Source organism: Gymnoscopelus braueri (assembly GCF_963280865.1).
Source record: "Gymnoscopelus braueri genome assembly, chromosome: 7".
NCBI lineage: Eukaryota > Metazoa > Chordata > Actinopteri > Myctophiformes > Myctophidae > Gymnoscopelus > Gymnoscopelus braueri.
Window position 1 is genome coordinate 48,679,835 of NC_137608.1, and position 20,098 is coordinate 48,699,932.

The 20,098-nt window shown below is 43.2% G+C and overlaps 2 protein-coding genes across 2 annotated transcripts; both read right to left on the reverse strand.

Annotated features, from left to right (window-relative positions):
- Positions 1-10,925: 10,925 nt before the first annotated feature.
- On the reverse strand, positions 10,926-12,062 carry LOC308089200 (26S proteasome non-ATPase regulatory subunit 13-like; the record flags this gene model as incomplete). Its single annotated transcript, XM_080433773.1, has 1 exon — positions 10,926-12,062. The coding sequence occupies one exon, from the start codon at positions 12,060-12,062 to the stop codon at positions 10,926-10,928; it is 1,137 nt and encodes a 378-aa protein (XP_080289899.1).
- Positions 12,063-16,360: 4,298 nt separating this feature from the next.
- On the reverse strand, positions 16,361-18,388 carry dcst1 (DC-STAMP domain containing 1; the record flags this gene model as incomplete). Its single annotated transcript, XM_080433664.1, has 1 exon — positions 16,361-18,388. The coding sequence occupies one exon, from the start codon at positions 18,386-18,388 to the stop codon at positions 16,361-16,363; it is 2,028 nt and encodes a 675-aa protein (XP_080289790.1).
- Positions 18,389-20,098: the final 1,710 nt, after the last annotated feature.

The window sequence follows — 20,098 nt, forward strand, 5'->3', positions numbered from 1 at the left end:
CCGTAACATTTAATTAAACTTTACAGTTCTCATCAATCATACTAATACCTGAGCCATCAATCCAACCACCCACTCACCTCCTCAGTCACCTGCAGGAACAGTTTTAAGAGTGATGAGGGACAGCGTAAATAGATGGATACAGGCACAAATATCGATTAACTCATCAGCTGCCAGAGTTATTTCAGATTTTTAGCTGTTGGCTGCCAGAGATTTTTAATTGAAAAACAAAAAGTACTCAGGAGCCGAGATACAGAATTTTTAAGTTTTAAGTTAACAAGGAAGTGGATAGGAGTCTAGATCTTCAAACAATCATATCTCCTAGGTCTTAGGGTCAAATTTAAAAAAAAAATGTTTTTTTTTTTTTTTTTTCAATAGAACGCATTTATGCGTTATTGGCAGGCAAGTGATGTATTCAATAGAACGCATATATGCGTTATTGGCACTGTACTTGGCAGTTTTACATTTTCAAAAACACAGCCTTAGCTGACCAAATAAACTTTAGACTTCAGAATAGCAGTAAGAGGTACCACAACTGCAGAACCTACTTGGTCTAAGGCAATTTTCCATGCGTGGTAAAGGGAACAAGTCAGGTTTTGTAACACTGTTGACTCTTCTTAAGTCTGTGCAAGGTCGAAAAATGGCATCAGGCTTTTTAACCAAACGAGACACAGGCCCAACTGCCATTTGAGGGTTCTGCCAAATTATCCAGCATGTACCTAACCCCCTTATCCAGTTGCGCTCGTTTTGCCTTTCCAATATCGTGCTCTATCAGCTGTGTCTGTGATGGTGTGTCTGCAAATAGCAAAGGATAGCCATTAACCATAGAAACCCACTCCTTCCTTTTTGTCTCATCCACCGGTCCAAGTACTTTGGGTAAAGCTTTAAATGCCTCAGCGTTGTTTACCCGTACTTGAATCCCATTCTCATCTGCCGGCCAATCTCCCCCTCCATTAACCTCCCCTGCCGAAGAACCGCCCACCGTGCCTGTGCACAATGAAGGCTCAACGTAAGGGACGTCACTGGAGCTTTGGGACGCCGACATTTGAGAACAGTATGGGTTCAACAGATTCACATGACACAGCCTAGCTTTTCCTTTAGGCCACACTTTATCCCCTGCCAAATCATTACCCAGGATTATGTCAACCCCTTCCACTGGTAACTCAGGACGCACTCCAACCACCACCTCCCCACTAACCAACCCGCAGACTATGGTCATTCTATGGAGCGGTACGGGAATGATCTGCATACCCATACCTTGCATCAAAATGAAATCGCCTGTCTCTGAACCTGAGTATAATGGAATTACGTCTTGACGGATAAAAGTATGTAATGCACCTGTATCTCTCAAGATGTTAACTCTTACTGCCTTCATACCAGGTAGTGCTACATAATCCTCCGAAATGAATGCTGAATACTCAGTCTTAAGAGTCACCAGTGGAACACCTGATGTCCGAAACACTTTCCATCTTAACATTTAGCTGAGGTGAGGGAATGGCAGATGCAGCCAAAGCGGCCGGTTTGACTGGTGCACCACTTAACAGCTTCTCTCTACCTTTAAGAGCAAAACAATCCTTTTTCTAGTGCCCACTTTTATGGCAAAAATTACAAACATTAGAGTCATCCTGTTTCCCTGAACCATCTTCAAACTCGGACAAACTTGAATCCCCCAGCCCCCCAAAACGTTTGCCTATATGCACTAGACCACCGGTCTGATGCCTATAGACACCACCAACTACACGTTTGTGTGTTAAACCGTATTCATCAGCCAAGATGGCTGCTTCTTGGGGTGTCTTAACTTTTCTCTCGGTTATGTAAGTAGCAATATTAGCGGGTACACACAGGTTTTTAATTGTTCCAGAGTTAGCAGATCACAAAGCTCTTTGAAAGTTTTAACCTCTGACGCAACACACCAACGGTTAAACTGGACCAACATATCTCTCACAAATTCAACATACGTTTGCTGTTCATTTTCCTAAAACGTTGTCGATAAGCTTCTGGTACCAATTCATATGCCCGCAACACTGTACTTTGAACAACTTCATATTTTTTACTTTCTGCTACGGATAAAGAAGCATAGGCCTCCTGGGCCTTACCTGTGAGAACACATTGAAGTAGTAGAGTCCGCTCACCATCAGACCAGCCCCTGGCGTCTGCCACACGCTCAAACAGGGAAAAGAACAAATCCGGATCAGTCTATGAAAACTTGGGAAGTAATTTCAAATTAGACCCCACATTGAATTGCTTTGCTTCACGAACACTCAACTTCAATTTCTCCTACTCCAATTCTAACTTTAGCAATTCAGTCTTTCGTTTAATCTTTTCCATCTCTTTCTCATGTTCAAGTTGAATTTCAAGCAATTCCTTTTGTTGTTCAAAGCTTACATTAACTGTCTAGACGAAACTGATTTTTTTTTACCATCTTCCCCCTCGTCCTACAATAGTACCTCCTCCGGTAACACGTCCTGTGTCACCAAGCTGTCAATCAGAAATACCTTTACCTTAAATTTAACCCGCTTGTCACGGATCTCAACTTTGTAGTGTTCTGCTATTTTTAACAGTTGCTCTTTTGTGCATTTATCTATCAGCTCCACAGAGGGAGCCTGAATAAACTCCCCCAACTCCCCTCTCTAACCTGCCTACCACAAACTGACTCTCTCGCTCAACCCTAGTCTTCAGTGGCCCTCCTGAGTCCCCCATTCCGACAAGGCATCTCAGTGGTTGCACCCCATCCCATCTTTTGTGGAATACAGTCTAAACCTTAAAAAAAAAATAACAGAGATTCCCATATGGAGAACCACTGTTAAAACCTACCGGGAGTTGGAACCCCAAGGACTACACCACTCACTTAACTCCAAAAAAGAATCACACACAAAAAAATTAGTTCCTAATGCTCTCTCCCCCCCAACCAAAATACAAACTGTGTGTGTCTCCCAACCCAATTTGTTCAACTTAAGAGCAGTATGTGGCCTCACCACATTTGTGGTGAGGCCACATACTTTGTTAGTGATGTGGATATTAGATAGATTTGTATTATAGTGTCCAGCACCACAAGATGCCCAGCCTGCAAAGGCTTATAAGACACTCACAAAATGTACATACACCAAGATACACCTCAAACAAGCTCACAAACGCAACTACCATTATTTGCAAGCAACTGTACAGGGGGGAAAAGCCTGACAACAAGGCTTATTAGCAGCAGCAGATCTGGCAACACTGGTCCCCACTGCAGAATCACAGAATATCACCTGAAACCATGCCGACCATGTCGACACTTATTATTCATTTTTAGGTGCATTCTATAATTTATTGTAATTTTAAGTTGCGTCCATGGTCTGTGTCCTTCTCTTCAGTGCAGTGTAAACAACAATTGCCGCCCTTCAAAAACAGAGCATAGCTGGGAGGGGGCAGCTCCCTGGATGATTGATGGCCTTTAGCACCAATGGGGTGAATTTGTGCAAAAATCTACCTTATGGTGGCGCTATAACAGGCCAATCTGAACAATTTGGGGCAGAGGTTGGGGATTGGCATCCAGAGAGTGTGCGTGCACAGTTTCGCAGAGAACGGGCCAACGGTGTGGGAGATTAGCTATTCACAGACAGGACACACAGACAGGGTGCAAAACATACTCTCTCGCCATATATATATGTATATATATATGTATGTATGTCAAAGGGTTGAAAATGCCAACTTTGAACAGGTACAACTCATGCCCTTTTTGACCTACAGCCATGAAACTTCGATACACACATGCGTCTCCTCATGCCGAACAACTTCCGTGGTCTTTTGACCTCTGACCTTTAGATCTCCCACCATTTTGAATTATATGAAAAACAGTAAAAATCTATCTCCTCCTGGGATCTTTGAGCAATCAAACACTTTTTACACATGAGCTTTGGACCTATGCCGACAAACCACTGCGCCACAGCGTTACTGTAAAACAGCCCTGCATTAGTCATGGGTGTGTTTGGGCGTTACTTTAATCAAACCAATCAGAGTATCGGCTGCCATTGCCTTTAAGACCAGTGCAAGATGCAGTGCTATTTTCCATCACGTTTGTGAGCTCATAGATCTACTATTTTTTTAAACGTTTGACAAATGTAAAGACAAATCGAGTACTTTTACTTGGTACTGTAAGTATATAATTGTACTACAGTATTTACTTATAACTGAGCATTTCTACATTGTGGTATTGTTACTTTTACTTAAATAGAAGTACTTATTCAACCACTGTCAACAGGCAGCGATTTCTCTGATTGACCAACCCAAGCCATCGCCTTTGTGGATTGGCCAACTTCTGCATGCCGTTTGTGCCGTTTTATTTAAGTGGTAGAATGCACGATGGGACTCAACTCCTCAACACAACTAGACTTCATTAACCTTCATCCATGTTGCGCTTCACAGCATATCTGAATGGAGGACTACATAGCAACGATGGTGCTTCTATTGCAGTGGGGAACACAGTGTACTGCTTTGGAAATGGCCGTATCGGAGAGAAGTACGTCAGCGAGGATCAGATCGGTGTGTTTGTCTTCAACACTGTGTCTCTGCGCTGGAAGAAGCTGCCTCTACTGACAACTGGAAGAGGAGAGCGTCTGCCCGAGGTTCCCCCGCGGTGCTTCGGGCACACAGCTGTGCTGATAGAAGGTATCTCCTACATCTGGGGGGGGACTGATGACATAAAGACTAAGTCCTACGATGAGGTTTATGCATTTGATGTCGACACCCACAGATGGTTCAAGCCCACGGTATCAGGAACTGCTCCAGATGGGAGAGTGTTTCACTCAGCCTGTGTCTTTGGAAAGGTCATGTATATCTATGGAGGGTATATATCTCATATTAGATTCCCCTGTGACTGGTACAAGCTGGACACCTCCACAATGGTCTGGTCTTCAATTCATTTTGGAGAAACTTGGGTACCTGATGGGGAATGGCTTAGTGTACGGCCCCCTGCCACCGCCATCGGGAAAAAGATGTTTGTATTTGTGAACCGCCACATCAGAGTATTTGACACAGAGACCAACTGCTGGCTGTACACGCCTTCTGCACAGCTTACAGGAAAACACTGGTTTTATTATTCGTTTGCCTGCGATGGAGAGCTGTGTATATTTGCTGGGCAAAACTCTAACTATTATCTGTTGAAATTCAACCTAGAGACCTTCTCCTGGAAGAAGGTTGAGCTCAAGGGGAAAGGCCCGGGTTCATCTATTACCAGCATGCTCTGTTGCATGGTGGGAGATCATATCATCATCTTTGGTGGATTCAAAAATAAACATGGATTCGAAGGTGGCCGACCCACTGATGACCTGTACGTCTTAGATTTAAATCCTAGTTTGAAGACGTTATGCAAACTAGCAGTTATTCAGTACGGTCTGGAGCAGTCTGGACTGACACACGACATCAGGTGGGAACTGGCAGCCATGACTACCAACATTCTGCCACCAAGGTTATTATAGTTTTCATCTTTTCATTAGCTTGTTTTTCTTTCTCGATTTTATTTAGTTTTACCTCAGTTTTACAGTTGGTTTAGTTTTTTCATAGAGGGTATGGTGAGGTTCAAAAAGGTTGGGAAATTGTATTATTATCAAATCTGTCAAAAGATGTTTTGACAAAATTGTGAAACATTTAACATCAGACTGTGCTGTTCTTCCCATTCATACCAAACAAATCAGAAGACACCACACATGATTTACAGATACAACTACAACTACGACTATGTTAGATTTCGATTAATTGAAAAACACCCGTCCTTGGTTCTGGTGACTGATTAAAATGACCCCAAACATGTTTGAAAGGTAAATATGGCTCTAAGCCAGCGGCTGGTGAACTTCCTGTTCTGTTGGTGTTCCATTGGACAACAGAAAGACTTCCCAGCATGCCATGGGTTAGACCCGCACTATGTAGTTGTTATTATGGGGAATGAGTTGGGGTGATTTAGGTTGGTTTATGTATCATCATTTATTTTGTCATTTATACAATACTGTATGTGCTTAATAATAACAAAATGTGCACAGAGTAGAAAGACCATCCCGTATGCTTGTGCTTGCTGCTAGAGCTGCACAGAAATGATCAGATCTACAAGCTCATTGCGCTGCAACGTGTTGTGAGCTTGCAGATAGGGTGGTTTCGGTGTGCACGGCACACAGCTAAATGAGGCATACTTGCCTTGTTCTGTAAACTACTGTGTAACTGTGTTATGCAACTTTATTATCAAAATAGTGAAAAGAGCTTTATTAAGGTTTCGAGGCCTATCAGGCTCGAAGCCTTATTGAGATTGTAGGCGTTCTTCCGCCGTTTTTTCAGTTCTGGCCCAACCGTGCATACGCTTTTTACGAAACTCGGCAATATGGTAGAGGGCTATGTCAAACGGCGAAGACCCGAAACTCACAACCATTGGCCAAAGGGTTGAAAATGCCAACTTTGAACAGGTACAACTCATGCCCTTTTTGACCTACAGCCATGAAACTTCGATTCACACATGCGTCTCCTTATGCCGAACAACTTCCATGGTCTTTTGACCTCTGACCTTTAGATCTCCCACCATTTTGAATTATATGAAAAACAGTAAAAAATCTATCTCCTCCTGGGATCTTGGAGCAATCTGCACAACACTTTTTACACATGAGCTTTGGACCTATGCCGGCACAGTACACATCATCAGAGTACTTACTTGAGGTCAATCTATGACATCTAGACATCTATGATACCAGTACTACTGTATGTCCATATTTGGGCTTATCCGTAGCACAGTACCCCTTATCACCTGGTTATCACAGTACCTACTTAGAGGTCAAGCTGGAGCTGTGTGGATCTCCATATTTGGGACTGCTGAACCCTTTGGTGATGTCATCATTATGACATCAATCATTTCCATATTTGGGCCTATTTGCTGAAGTCTTGTGTAGGGGTGCGACAATTACATTGAATTAAAAATCTATTTAGAATCAAATCGATATTAAAAAAAAATATAAAATAATCTATTAGTAATCAATCCCTATTTTGGTCATGTCATTATCGTCAAAAATTCTCAATTACTGACATTGTACAAGCTTGTAGATGTGATATTTTGTGTTGAGTGAGTTTGTAGATTTTAATTATTTTTGTATGACAACGTTGTGCGACAAAGTATAAAACAACACTTAAGTGGTTACCGGTAATCAAATTGTTGATATATTAAAAAAATATATATATATAGAACAAAAGCACTTCTTGATTATTAAATTAATTGAAAAAGTCATCAATAGAATAAGAACTAAGAAAATAAATCAAGAGTTGCAGCCCTACTCTCAAGATATATGACGTACAGACATACACAGTACTTGGAGGCCAGTCTGTGATGTCATCTCTGTTAACAGCAGAATCTTTCAGCACCACTGCCTTAAAACATGTTATGTTGTTAGTAGGAATAAACATAGAAGCACCCGGGAGGAAGTGGACTAAGAAAGGGGAGGAGCCAAACCGAGTTCCTGTTTTTACACAAAAAAAAGTGGTGCGCCCAGAGGCAAAACTTGCTGGGTGCACGACTCCAAAAGTACATCATATAAGAAATGATAGCCAGCACTCACGTTCTGTCCATTCAGGCACTTCTTTTTTTTATAGGAAACAACACAAAACGGATGCGTTTCGGCTACAAAGCCATCCTCAGCTTTACACCTGGCCATGGACTATGGAGGAAGACTAGCCTTTGGGATAATTCCGGCATATTTTACACTAATGTTTATTAATATGCACTATCCCTGAGAAATGAAAATCTATGATGCACCAACTTGACTGAAACATTGAGATTTTTATTACGTATCAACATTTTATCTAGTTTTAACCTTCCCCCTATAAATGTATCCACGTTTTTATTTGTATTTATTATCTTAGTATGAAAATGTTCACCTACTGTATATAGCTTGAGGAAGCCACTTCTCCATTGAACTCAATGGACGTGTCCGCCATGTTCTTTTCTGTCGCCCTATTACTTTGAATGGTATGCATGTTCTTGATAGCCTATGCCTATGTATGTACTGTACTGTGTATTATGTGACCTGACTGTTTCCATGCATTTTATACTGGCACACTGACTTGTCTTTTTTTTTGGTACTACTCCCATTCAGCTACTTAAGTCATGCATAGCTGACTGTAGATTCTACATTCTCATACATTTATATATATTTTATATCTACCTCTACTGATGAGACCAGGATTCATCCAGAAAAAGAGGTTAAGTTATAAACTAACATCCATACTGTAAGATCCAGCAAAGAGAAGAGCGACACAGTAGCTAGGTGTAAAAAAAAAGAGGAAAGAAAAAGAGAAAGAAATATCATCACAGAAACACCATCAGCAATGGTATACGACAGAATACATCCGGTACTGTATCCTGCATTGTGCAGAAAAAAATACACACAATCACAGTGCCATTGCAGTACTACGCTCTAAGCATAAACAATACACACAATCACAGTGTCATTGCAGTATTACGCACTAAGCACAAACAATACAGTGTTGTTACGACAATCAACAGTATACAGTGATATCAATACAGTGTTCTCTCCGTGCAGTATGTCAGATCTAAGTGTCTGTACGGTAAATGTACTGGTGTTTCAGGTCCAGAGTCATTAGACATCAATCATTTCCATATTTGGGCCTATTTGCTGAAGTCTTGTGTAGGGGTGCGACAATTACATTGAATTAAAAATCTATTTAGAATCAAATCGATATTAAAAAAAAATATAAAATAATCTATTAGTAATCAATCCCTATTTTGGTCATGTCATTATCGTCAAAAATTCTCAATTACTGACATTGTACAAGCTTGTAGATGTGATATTTTGTGTTGAGTGAGTTTGTAGATTTTAATTATTTTTGTATGACAACGTTGTGCGACAAAGTATAAAACAACACTTAAGTGGTTACCGGTAATCAAATTGTTGATATATTAAAAAAAAATATATATATAGAACAAAAGCACTTCTTGATTATTAAATTAATTGAAAAAGTCATCAATAGAATAAGAACTAAGAAAATAAATCAAGAGTTGCAGCCCTACTCTCAAGATATATGACGTACAGACATACACAGTACTTGGAGGCCAGTCTGTGATGTCATCTCTGTTAACAGCAGAATCTTTCAGCACCACTGCCTTAAAACATGTTATGTTGTTAGTAGGAATAAACATAGAAGCACCCGGGAGGAAGTGGACTAAGAAAGGGGAGGAGCCAAACCGAGTTCCTGTTTTTACACAAAAAAAAGTGGTGCGCCCAGAGGCAAAACTTGCTGGGTGCACGACTCCAAAAGTACATCATATAAGAAATGATAGCCAGCACTCACGTTCTGTCCATTCAGGCACTTCTTTTTTTTATAGGAAACAACACAAAACGGATGCGTTTCGGCTACAAAGCCATCCTCAGCTTTACACCTGGCCATGGACTATGGAGGAAGACTAGCCTTTGGGATAATTCCGGCATATTTTACACTAATGTTTATTAATATGCACTATCCCTGAGAAATGAAAATCTATGATGCACCAACTTGACTGAAACATTGAGATTTTTATTACGTATCAACATTTTATCTAGTTTTAACCTTCCCCCTATAAATGTATCCACGTTTTTATTTGTATTTATTATCTTAGTATGAAAATGTTCACCTACTGTATATAGCTTGAGGAAGCCACTTCTCCATTGAACTCAATGGACGTGTCCGCCATGTTCTTTTCTGTCGCCCTATTACTTTGAATGGTATGCATGTTCTTGATAGCCTATGCCTATGTATGTACTGTACTGTGTATTATGTGACCTGACTGTTTCCATGCATTTTACACTGGCACACTGACTTGTCTTTTTTTTTGGTACTACTCCCATTCAGCTACTTAAGTCATGCATAGCTGACTGTAGATTCTACATTCTCATACATTTATATATATTTTATATCTACCTCTACTGATGAGACCAGGATTCATCCAGAAAAAGAGGTTAAGTTATAAACTAACATCCATACTGTAAGATCCAGCAAAGAGAAGAGCGACACAGTAGCTAGGTGTAAAAAAAAAGAGGAAAGAAAAAGAGAAAGAAATATCATCACAGAAACACCATCAGCAATGGTATACGACAGAATACATCCGGTACTGTATCCTGCATTGTGCAGAAAAAAATACACACAATCACAGTGCCATTGCAGTACTACGCTCTAAGCATAAACAATACACACAATCACAGTGTCATTGCAGTATTACGCACTAAGCACAAACAATACAGTGTTGTTACGACAATCAACAGTATACAGTGATATCAATACAGTGTTCTCTCCGTGCAGTATGTCAGATCTAAGTGTCTGTACGGTAAATGTACTGGTGTTTCAGGTCCAGAGTCATTAGTCTACAGAGCGACCATAGAGTGTCTCGTATATCCTCATGGCTACCAGCACAAAGGACAGACCAAGTCTATCACACCTCCACCGAGAGATGAATCTGTAGTTTCCCCTCTTACTCAATTGCCCCACTATCTCCTCGTGGACTGGCGTGGGTGGGAGTTGGCCATTATAGTTTCCAGCTTACTCACCTTCGCTACCTCCTCCGCCCCATCCAGTATTGCACCGACAATGGAGCCAGCCTTCCTCACCAGCCTGTTTGTACCCCCAATGCGGTTCACGTGCCCTCAGCAGGCAATTGCAAAGAGGGCACTAGCCGTCAGCAAACTTGTCATTTCATATCAGACACCATATCAAACTCCTGCAGCTTTCAGCAGCAAAAAGGAAAAAAAAGTATTGCTGTGATGAGCTCAACCTCACGAAATCCATCACATACCACATTAATGCGGTTATTGTCCCAGCCTACTCAAGGTCAAATTGAAAGCACAGCTCATCACTACTCTTCACTGTTCCCTATTTATATGTGCTCTTGCTGAAGAAAAAAGAGGACACAGGCCGAGAGGAAATCCTATTTAGGTGAGGATGTCATGGGCCTGTTTCTCCACTAGCATCGCCATATTCTTCACATCACCGCACCAGATGTCCAACCTCTTCTCCATCCCCTTTATCTGCTGCTGGTCCAGCACTCTGGGTTGGACCCAGGTCATCTGAACCCTCTGGTCCACCTCATCGATGTTACCTTTAATCAGGCCCACGGAGAGAGCCTTCATCACCAGAAGTTCCACCTCGTTGACAGGGATTTGGGCACTCTGGGCGATCTCATGGAACGTCAGCTGCCTGTGGTTGGCAGGACAGGTGAAAGTCATCTCCATCACGCAGAGCAGTTGGATTTTCTGCATTAGCTTTGCCTCGTGTGCTGCAAGGTCAGGCTGCTGGCCCCAGGCAAACTTGAAGCTCTGGAACTTCTCCACGTTGCCTCCATTGAAGGCATAGAGCGTGTCAATGAGCCACTGCTTGTCCGTGTTCCTCAGGGTCTGGAGCACTGGATGCATTAGCAATTCTCCAAAGTTGTAAACTCCTTCTCCCATGAGGCCAGCCCGGCCCAATTTAAATGCCCTTTCCTGCTTATCTGTGTCTGGCAAGTCCTGAATGTCTACACAGCCGAGGTAACGCAGGGCGTCCTTATAGTAGCTGGCATGGTCACTAATGATCCAGTAATATTTGCTGGAGAGATCATAAAAGTCCCCGTGGACCGACGTAACCCCAGGCAACTTATCCAACATCTCATCAACCTCTTCAATGAGTTTCTTTGTGGCAGGAAGGTCATTGATCTCCAGCTTAAGACTGCCAATAGATGTCTTGCAGAGAATGACAGCCTCTTCACTGGTCTTTACTTTTTCGATAGTCTTCTCCAGGAAAGGAATGGCATCTTTAGGATCTGACATCTGTCTAGCAACATAGAGTATAATTTCCACTAGGGATAATGGATTGATTCTGTGTTCAAAATCACAGAGGAAGTTTTCATACATCTGTATGAGCCCGTCTCCTGTTTCGAAACATGGATCTTTCACAAAATCTCTGAGCTTCAAAGTTAGCTGATGCCACAGTTTCTTTGCGTACAGATCCTCCAGCATGTGCCATTCTGTCGCCAACTCCGGAGTGGAGCTATTGCTCTGTTGTTGTTTGAGGAATCCTGAAACATCTCTCATTGTTGCTTTAAATGCAGTCTGAATTGTATGTATTTATTTGGTTATTTATTATTCTGATGCTCAGGAGTCAGGAGTGTTTAGCCAATGTTAGTTATAGGTGCTCTCTGTGTCAATGTCTCTGTCCTTGGCAGAAGTTGAAGTCTAAACCCATAGACCACCTTATATAGACTAGAGCTCTGACTTGACATCACACAACACAAACCGTTGCCATGCATGCCTAAAGGCCAATTTAAGTGATGTCAAAACAACCAAAAGATTGGTTGCAGATAATTAAAGGTTGTAGACACTTCATAAGATGTCACAGACTGCTTGTTTACGTTATACAGATGGTATTCTATAAACAAACACACCACTGTATTCTATAGGTACAGGTGGTATTTTATCGTTGACCCGAAGGACTGAGCCCTTTGTCAAGAAATGTAAATGTAATAACCACATCAATTAGCGCAAAGGCTCTGGCTCTGAGTCGAGGCCCAGGAGGCCTGCTCAGTTATCCACCCAGGCACCCTGACACAAGGTAAGTGATTTTGGAGGTGTGCTCAAAGTGGGTCTGGGACCCCTTTGGGGTGGTTCCAGGGGGTCCCCAGCAAATTGAGGAATTGAGTTTAACCACTTCAACAGTATTTTACACTCCGGCTATTCGAAAGATCTATGAGCTCAGAAGGCGTCACATCGCAACGTGTTATGAGCTCATAGATCTACATAATGTTCTTGTTTCTTTCACCCCCTTGTTCTCCCCAATTCAGTAGTCGTTATGCCAATTGATTACCTCCCCACACACATTTCTGTGCTTTCACTGCTGTTATATCCTACTGACTCACCTGCCAGTGAGGAGCCCCCACCAGGAGGATGTAGAGCTTCACACTACTACTACTCCTCCCGCCCGACACTCCCTGCTGACAGGTGCCGCCCCAGCCCGTAGGATTACGCGCAGTGACAATTATCGGGCTCCCCACCCGGCTTCCCTCCCCCGAACACGGGCCAATTGTGTTTGTGTGTGGGCGCTCGACAAAGCCATGATGCACCACGGTGGGTTCGAACCCACAACCTCCTGGGCAGGCACTTTATACCACTGCGCCGCCCAAACCCAAATCATCTTTGAAATGTGATGGGGCCCCAGGCACATTATACATATCGATCTGGGGGTTCATGTCATAAAAACATTTGAGAACCACTGCTCTAATAGAAGGGCCCTCAATGTGATTTCACAGACGGACACAGGAACGTTCTTCTAAACCACGGGTTCTCAACACCAGTTGTCCAAATGGACCCTTATGGGTCTGTAACTCAGAGTGCACAAATGGTTCCACACACTTCCAAAAGAACACTGAGGATTTGACAGTGTTAGTGTAGATTGGGGTCCCAGGGATTAAATATTTGTTTTATCAAATGGGGGTCCGTGGTCTAATGCATATCAAACTGGGGGTCCTGGAAATTAAACATTTTGAAAATCACTGTTCTAGGCAGCTCGCCCCTTATGAGCCACACTGTCAAAACCCAATGCAAAAGGTGCAGTAAGTGATATTGTATTGTTAAAATATGTGCTAAAGCTCTATTTTCTGATAGTAATCGTTGCTAGATTGTTTGTTCAGTAACAGGAGTCTCCCATCTCTCCAGCTCTTTAGTAAAATGCATTTTCCGATCGTGATACCAATTCTCAGGACTGAGAACTCAACTCATAGGCTACAGGATAAACATGTGATATTGGAAGTGATGTCACAGATATGACCACAAAACTGCTGATAGCTGATACATGGGTACTATCTCCTTATCTTCCTATAATTCCACAAACCTCTGAGACCAAACCTCTGAGGCCAAAACTTTTTCTGCCCGGTTCTGCTCAGTGCCTGGAGCTGGAGCTATTGATCTCAAATTGCGCACAGCCATTCACCATTACGATGTGCACGTGACTGCGAAGCCCGTTTTTCGATATCACTAAATCTCAGCTGTTTATTCGCATTTTTATGTCAAAGAATGTCGCCATGCTTATGCTGGCTGGAGAGAGAGAGAGGGGGGAGGGAGGGGGAGAGAGAGAGAGAAAGAGAGGGGGAGGGAGAGAGGGCGAGAGAGAGACAAGGAGAGGGAGAGAGAGGGAGGAGGAGGACAACGACGCGTAACAAGGCCTTGCGCTGTTGCCTTGCTAGCCCACAACTTCTCCGTGCTTTGTGTGTGTGTGTTGTGTGTGTGTGTGTGTGTGTGTGTGTGTGAGAGAGTGTGTGCATGAAATGCACTGCAATCCTTTCGTGCAAAGGTGGTAGCACGTCGCGTTTAAGTAAATCTCTCCACCAGAGACACAAAAGTTAATCTCATCTAGCCATTGCACCATGTCGAGTCTCCGAAAATCTGTACAAGCTAACGATGCGGCCGTTTCACTATCTCGCCCCTAAACACGGTCGCCCACGGTCTGGGGCACCCTGGGCAAGACCTGGGATGTTGGTTGTCTAGGAAGTTGACAACCGGAAATGGTTGAATTTGGTGGAAGTACCACCCAAGGAAGTGACGTTGATGCTTTACAAATCTGTTAACATTCTCCGTAAATGAAACAAGTGTTGTGATTGGTCAAACGGAAATCCTGTCCACTCAGGACTTCCTAGACACTCGCTGCTTTAGGTCGTGACCAGGCTCTTCTTTTCGCAGATGAGTGAGGCTGGGATTCTCCACTGTTGAACGTGCACCCTTTAAGTGCATATCTGCATGCACATAATTATATTGTTGTTGTTATATATATATATATATATATATCTTCCTATAATTCCACAAACCTCCCTCTGTAGTCCATGAGCCAGAGCCCCAAAATTGAGCAATGATTATCGAAAGAGTGGGCAAAACCATACCTATATTAAATTGTTCATAGGGTCAATACGAGTAAATACATATATGATAACCTCTCCACAGGAGCAGCTTTTTCATGGTTATCACACATTTTGTTATTTTCCCCATACGTACATGGCAGGTGAAAAAATGACAAAATTTAAAAAATAGTTATCATAATGAAACTTCCCCAGTTGATTACTTACATGAAGACAATGATTTATCGTATTACAAGTTTTCTGAAATTGTATATTTAAATATGCAAATTAGGCATTAGGAAAATATGCCTGAATTTGCATAACTTTCCAGAATCAACATTGGAACATTGGACAAAGCCAGAGTCAACATTCTTATTTCATTTTGTTAAGATGTTGGAGTCAAAGGTTTTTAACGAGGGAATATTCAATATCTGGCTCAATTTTGGGGCTCTGGCTCATGGACTAAATGCCTAATTTGCATATTTAAATATACAATTTCAGAAAACTTAATAGTAATAGTAATACGATAAATCGTTGTCTTCATGTAAGTAATCAACTGGGGAAGTTTCATTATGATAACTCTTTTTTGACTGACTCCTGTCATGTACGTATGGGGAAAATAACAAAATGTGTGATAACCATGAAAAAGCTGCTCCTGTGGAGAGGTTATCATATATTTATTTACTCGTATTGACCCTATGAACAATTTAATATAGGTATGGTTTTGCCCACTCTTTCGATAATGAAATCTTGTCTGGCTCATGGACTACTGAGCCCAAACCTGTGAGCCCAAACAATGTTCTGCCCGGTTCTCCTCAGTGCCTGGAGCTATTGATCTCAAATTGCGCACAGCCATTCACCATTACGATGTGCATCGGACTGCGAAGCCCGTTTTTCCGATATCACTAAATCTCAGCTGTTTATTCGCATTTTTATGCCAAAAACTGTTCTGCCCGGTTCTCCTCAGTGCCTGGAGCTATTGATCTCAAATAGCGCACAGCCATTGACCATTACCATGTGCATGTGACTGCGAAGCCCGTTTTTTGATAATTGTTCTCCCAGGTTCTCCTCAGTGCCTGGAGCTATTGATCTCAATTTGCGCACATCCATTGACCATTACCATGTGCATGTGACTGCGAAGCCCGTTTTTCGATATCACTAAATCTCAGCTGTTTATTCGCATTTTTATGTCAAAGAATGTCGCCATGCTTATGCTGGCTGCTCAAACTGCGCATGCGTCGCATCTACAGCCCCACTGCGTTACACTGGTGCGTTTGCAACTACTTTTGCCTGCGCACTTCAGGGTATGGTCTAGTTATATGAAATTGGCAGTCCAAGAGCTGGAGACATGGGAGACCCCCTTACTGAACAAACTCTATAGCAATAATTACGATCAGAATATAAAGCCTCAACTTTTTCCACACAAAAAAAGTATTGTTTTAATCCAAACATATAGGATAACAGCTTTAATTACAAAAATAACAACATAAAATAATAATAATTTGATCATTAACTCTCTGTTTCTGAACTGCTCTCCTTGACCTGCTGTTCTTCGTTGCGGGGACCACAGAGGGGACACAGCTCGTCCAGGACTTCCCAACACTCGGGACAAAATATAGCCTGGCAGCCTACAGTAGGACACCTCACCGCTACCCTCGTCCCAGCACCCCTCTGCCTCTCCCCACACCCATAGCACCACTCCAACCTCCAACCACCCAGCCTCTCCAAACCCCACACGATACCAGGGCACCACGTCGTTCCGAGTCCCTGGCTGATGACGCGCCTGCGCAGGTGGAAGGCGTATGCCCTCCGTCTGTGGATATGGAGGTTGTAGAGGAACAAAACACGCGTCTTCTCTCTCTTGGGGAAAAAGAAGGAAGCTGTGACCCTTCTCAGGCGGTTGCTGTAAGCCTGCGTGAGGCACATTAGCGCCAACATCAGGAGAGGAACCGTGCTCCTTACATACTCCGCCGAAGTCAGGCTGACAGGAATAGGAAGACATTGAATGTTGGTAGTCTCCACATTCATGTCATAGGAGGTGTTAAAGGCTCCGATAGTGTTCCTCAGTAGGCGGGCCATCATCCCTTCTCCTTCCACCTCAATTTGAATATCCTGCACGCTGGTCAGGTTGAATTCGGTGAAGGTGTGTCTCTCGATAATGCCCAACATGTGGTAGAGCACCCGGTCTGCTCCCAGGAGAATACCCACCACCACACCTATAGCCAACACCTGCAACAGACCTCCCGTCACCAGTTTAAGCTCAAAGGAGTTGACAGAGATACTATTGGGAATGATGAACTCCCCTCTCTCTGCTTTCCTCGTAGGCAACAGGTAGCTCTTGCCAGCTTTCTTCCGACGTGTGTCTATCTGTCTGAAATACGTGGTGATGTACATGTTGTCAAATTGAATATCCTGGTTGTACTGTCTGGCATAGCAAAAAGCAGAGATGAAGACGGTGATGAAGGTGAGGGACATGAGGAACTGGAGGACTTGAAAGAGCAGGTCTGCCATAGCCTGGATCTCCTGGAATTCTTTCATCAGACCTTCCGTGACATTCTCCTTTAGGATTGTGTCCCCGACCACCTCCTCTTCCCCTATGCTCACCTCGGTGTGGAACTCACCAGCCAGCCGATCAATAGACTGGTTCAGTTTGTCGTACGTGTTACCAAAGTTCCCCTCCACAGGGATCTGCTCCCTGCACCACGGAATCATAATTTTCATGACATCACAGAGGAAGTCGAACTTCATGGACACACACAGGATATCGTTGATGATGGGGACTGCAATGAGGGTCATGCAATCAGTATGTTTGGCCTTAAACCAGTCTTGACAGCGTTTGATTCCCATCCCCACCACGTTGTCACATTGCATCATGGTATTGGCAGTGAACTTGTCTTGCGTGCTCTCATTGGCAGTGACGCTCCTTGCTCTGATAGGATCATAACCGTGCTGAGCCATGAGCTCATCTGTGAGGTTCTTAAAGTCCGCTTTTACCTCCGTGAGGTTCTGTTGGAAATGACTGCTGCTGGCAGCTATGTCTTGGAGCACATATCTGAACGGCCTCATGACTTCCTTCCACATGACCTTAGTGTGGTTTATCTGCAGGTCAATGTTACAGCCCAGAGTTAGTGATATTGCCTGCATGTTACGCTGGATATTAGACATGGGCCCACTGGCGAGGCCCGAGAAGAGTAAGAGCATCACGTATGCCCTGCCCTGAGAGCTAAGCATGCTGGGAATGGTCAGGAGGACTGAACAGCAGAAGGAGGACGAAAATGCTCCGCCCACGGCACACATGGCAACAAACAGACATGCCGCTATTATGCGTTGGTGGAAGCTTAGGGGAAGGTTGTAGCTGAAACCCTGTAACAAGCCTAAACCACACACAGCACCAAACAGAGCTCCAATGAAGTAGCGAGCCACTGCAAACTCCTGTGGCCGGCTGAACAGAAAACGATGTAAAATCCCGGGTAGTCGTTTCAGAGACATTCGCTCCAGGGTGGTATGTGGAGATGTGGGTCTTCTCTGCCCTGCCATGTGGACTGGCTCCGTTATTATCAATACATCTTTCAAAGTATCTATCTCTTTGTCTCCGCTCTATATTTCTGTATATCGACCAGAGCTCTTGTCTGACGTCACAAACAACTGTTGCTATGCATGCCTACCAACACATCTGCACAGGCGCTCTTGCATTTCAAATAACAGTTTATAGAGGCCCACCTCTTACAGAAGTCATCAGAAATTATTTCTGATACGTTTGAATAAAATGCTATTTTGTCCAATCTGTATGGTAGAGTATGTACAGAATATAACTTATACAATTGGGGTGGTTGTATATCAACCAGGTATCCCTGCTCTTCTAATGAGACATTTATATCCTGTGGCCAGGCTAGACACAACCCTTGACAATTCTTGTTTGACACAATTTTTTATCTTAGGAACCAAATTCAATTTCTCCCCGGAGCAAGCAGACAGGTACTATTAGCTATAGTAAAAATGTCCGTAAAAATGTCAGCACCTGTGCTGTTGTGCAGGAGACCCGGATTCAAATCCCGGGTAGAACAGGTAAGTTACTTAGTGCAGCTTTAAAGGAGAAATCCGGACATTTTAAGTGTTATCTTTGATGTGTCGTTACTCACCTACCGACGTAGAAAGTGGCGTTGTTTTTTTCCAGCGATTCCCCTGTCGTCATTTTTTCGACCCCTCCGTTGGCATAATGGGAGCGCGTGGCTAAGGGAAATTCGTCTATTATAACCGATGCAAAGTTATTTTTTTCTCTACTACTACTACTCATTGTAGAGTCTCATGATACTCAAACATGCACTGAAAGTCCCTGAGAAGCTATCGCTAATGCCGAACGAGCTAACGTTGTTTGCTTATTTCTCTCCCTGGCAACACCGAGTTGCCAGGTTCTGGGAGAGAAACAAGTCTCTTTAAGTCTATTAACATATTTTGTTCAAGAAAGACTAGCCTGTGTGTGTGTGGTAATATAATTGCAAAGGTGCTGTCTGTCTGTTTGTTTGTGTGTTCACTTCAGACTGCAGATCAGTTCAATTGCCTCCAAACTCGCCACAAATATTGCGCACAGGTCAGTCTACTTTTCCCACTTTCAATTTGCATTGTGGTGCAAGACGAGAGGTTTCACTGGCAAAGCGGTCAAAGATGTCGTTGACAAAGGAGTTCATGATGCCCATGGCCTTGGAAGAGATACCGGTATCAGTATGTCAATGCTTTAGAATATTGAGCACATAAATGGTGCTACTTGACGCTTCTTACCGCCCTTAGCGGTGGCCTTGGTGATGGCTTTCTTGGAGCCGTTGGGCGCTGACTTGGGTCGTTCAGGCACTTTCTTTTGACTTCTCTCGACAGCTTACAGGAATTTTTGATAAGTAAGGAGTAGGGAGATCTGGAACAGGGCTCTCAGGTATATCTTTAACTTTGAATGCACCAGAACGCTTAGGGATATCATCAACTTTGACTGGCCTAGGGCTCTGAGGGCTATCATCCCACACTTGGACCAGGGCTCTCAAACATGTGTTCAGCCTCAGTGGACACTTCGGCTATTGTCTGCTTTTCACTATTTTGACAGATGGCTTCTGCTGATTCCTTTGTGTCAGCTACTCCTTCCGGTTCATTCTCTTCCATTTCCGAATCTGTGTCTACAGTACGAGCGGGTGAAAAGATATTGAATGAGCTCGGTACAGCTGTTCCCATGGCGGGTGTCTCACAATCACTGTTTGTGGCTGT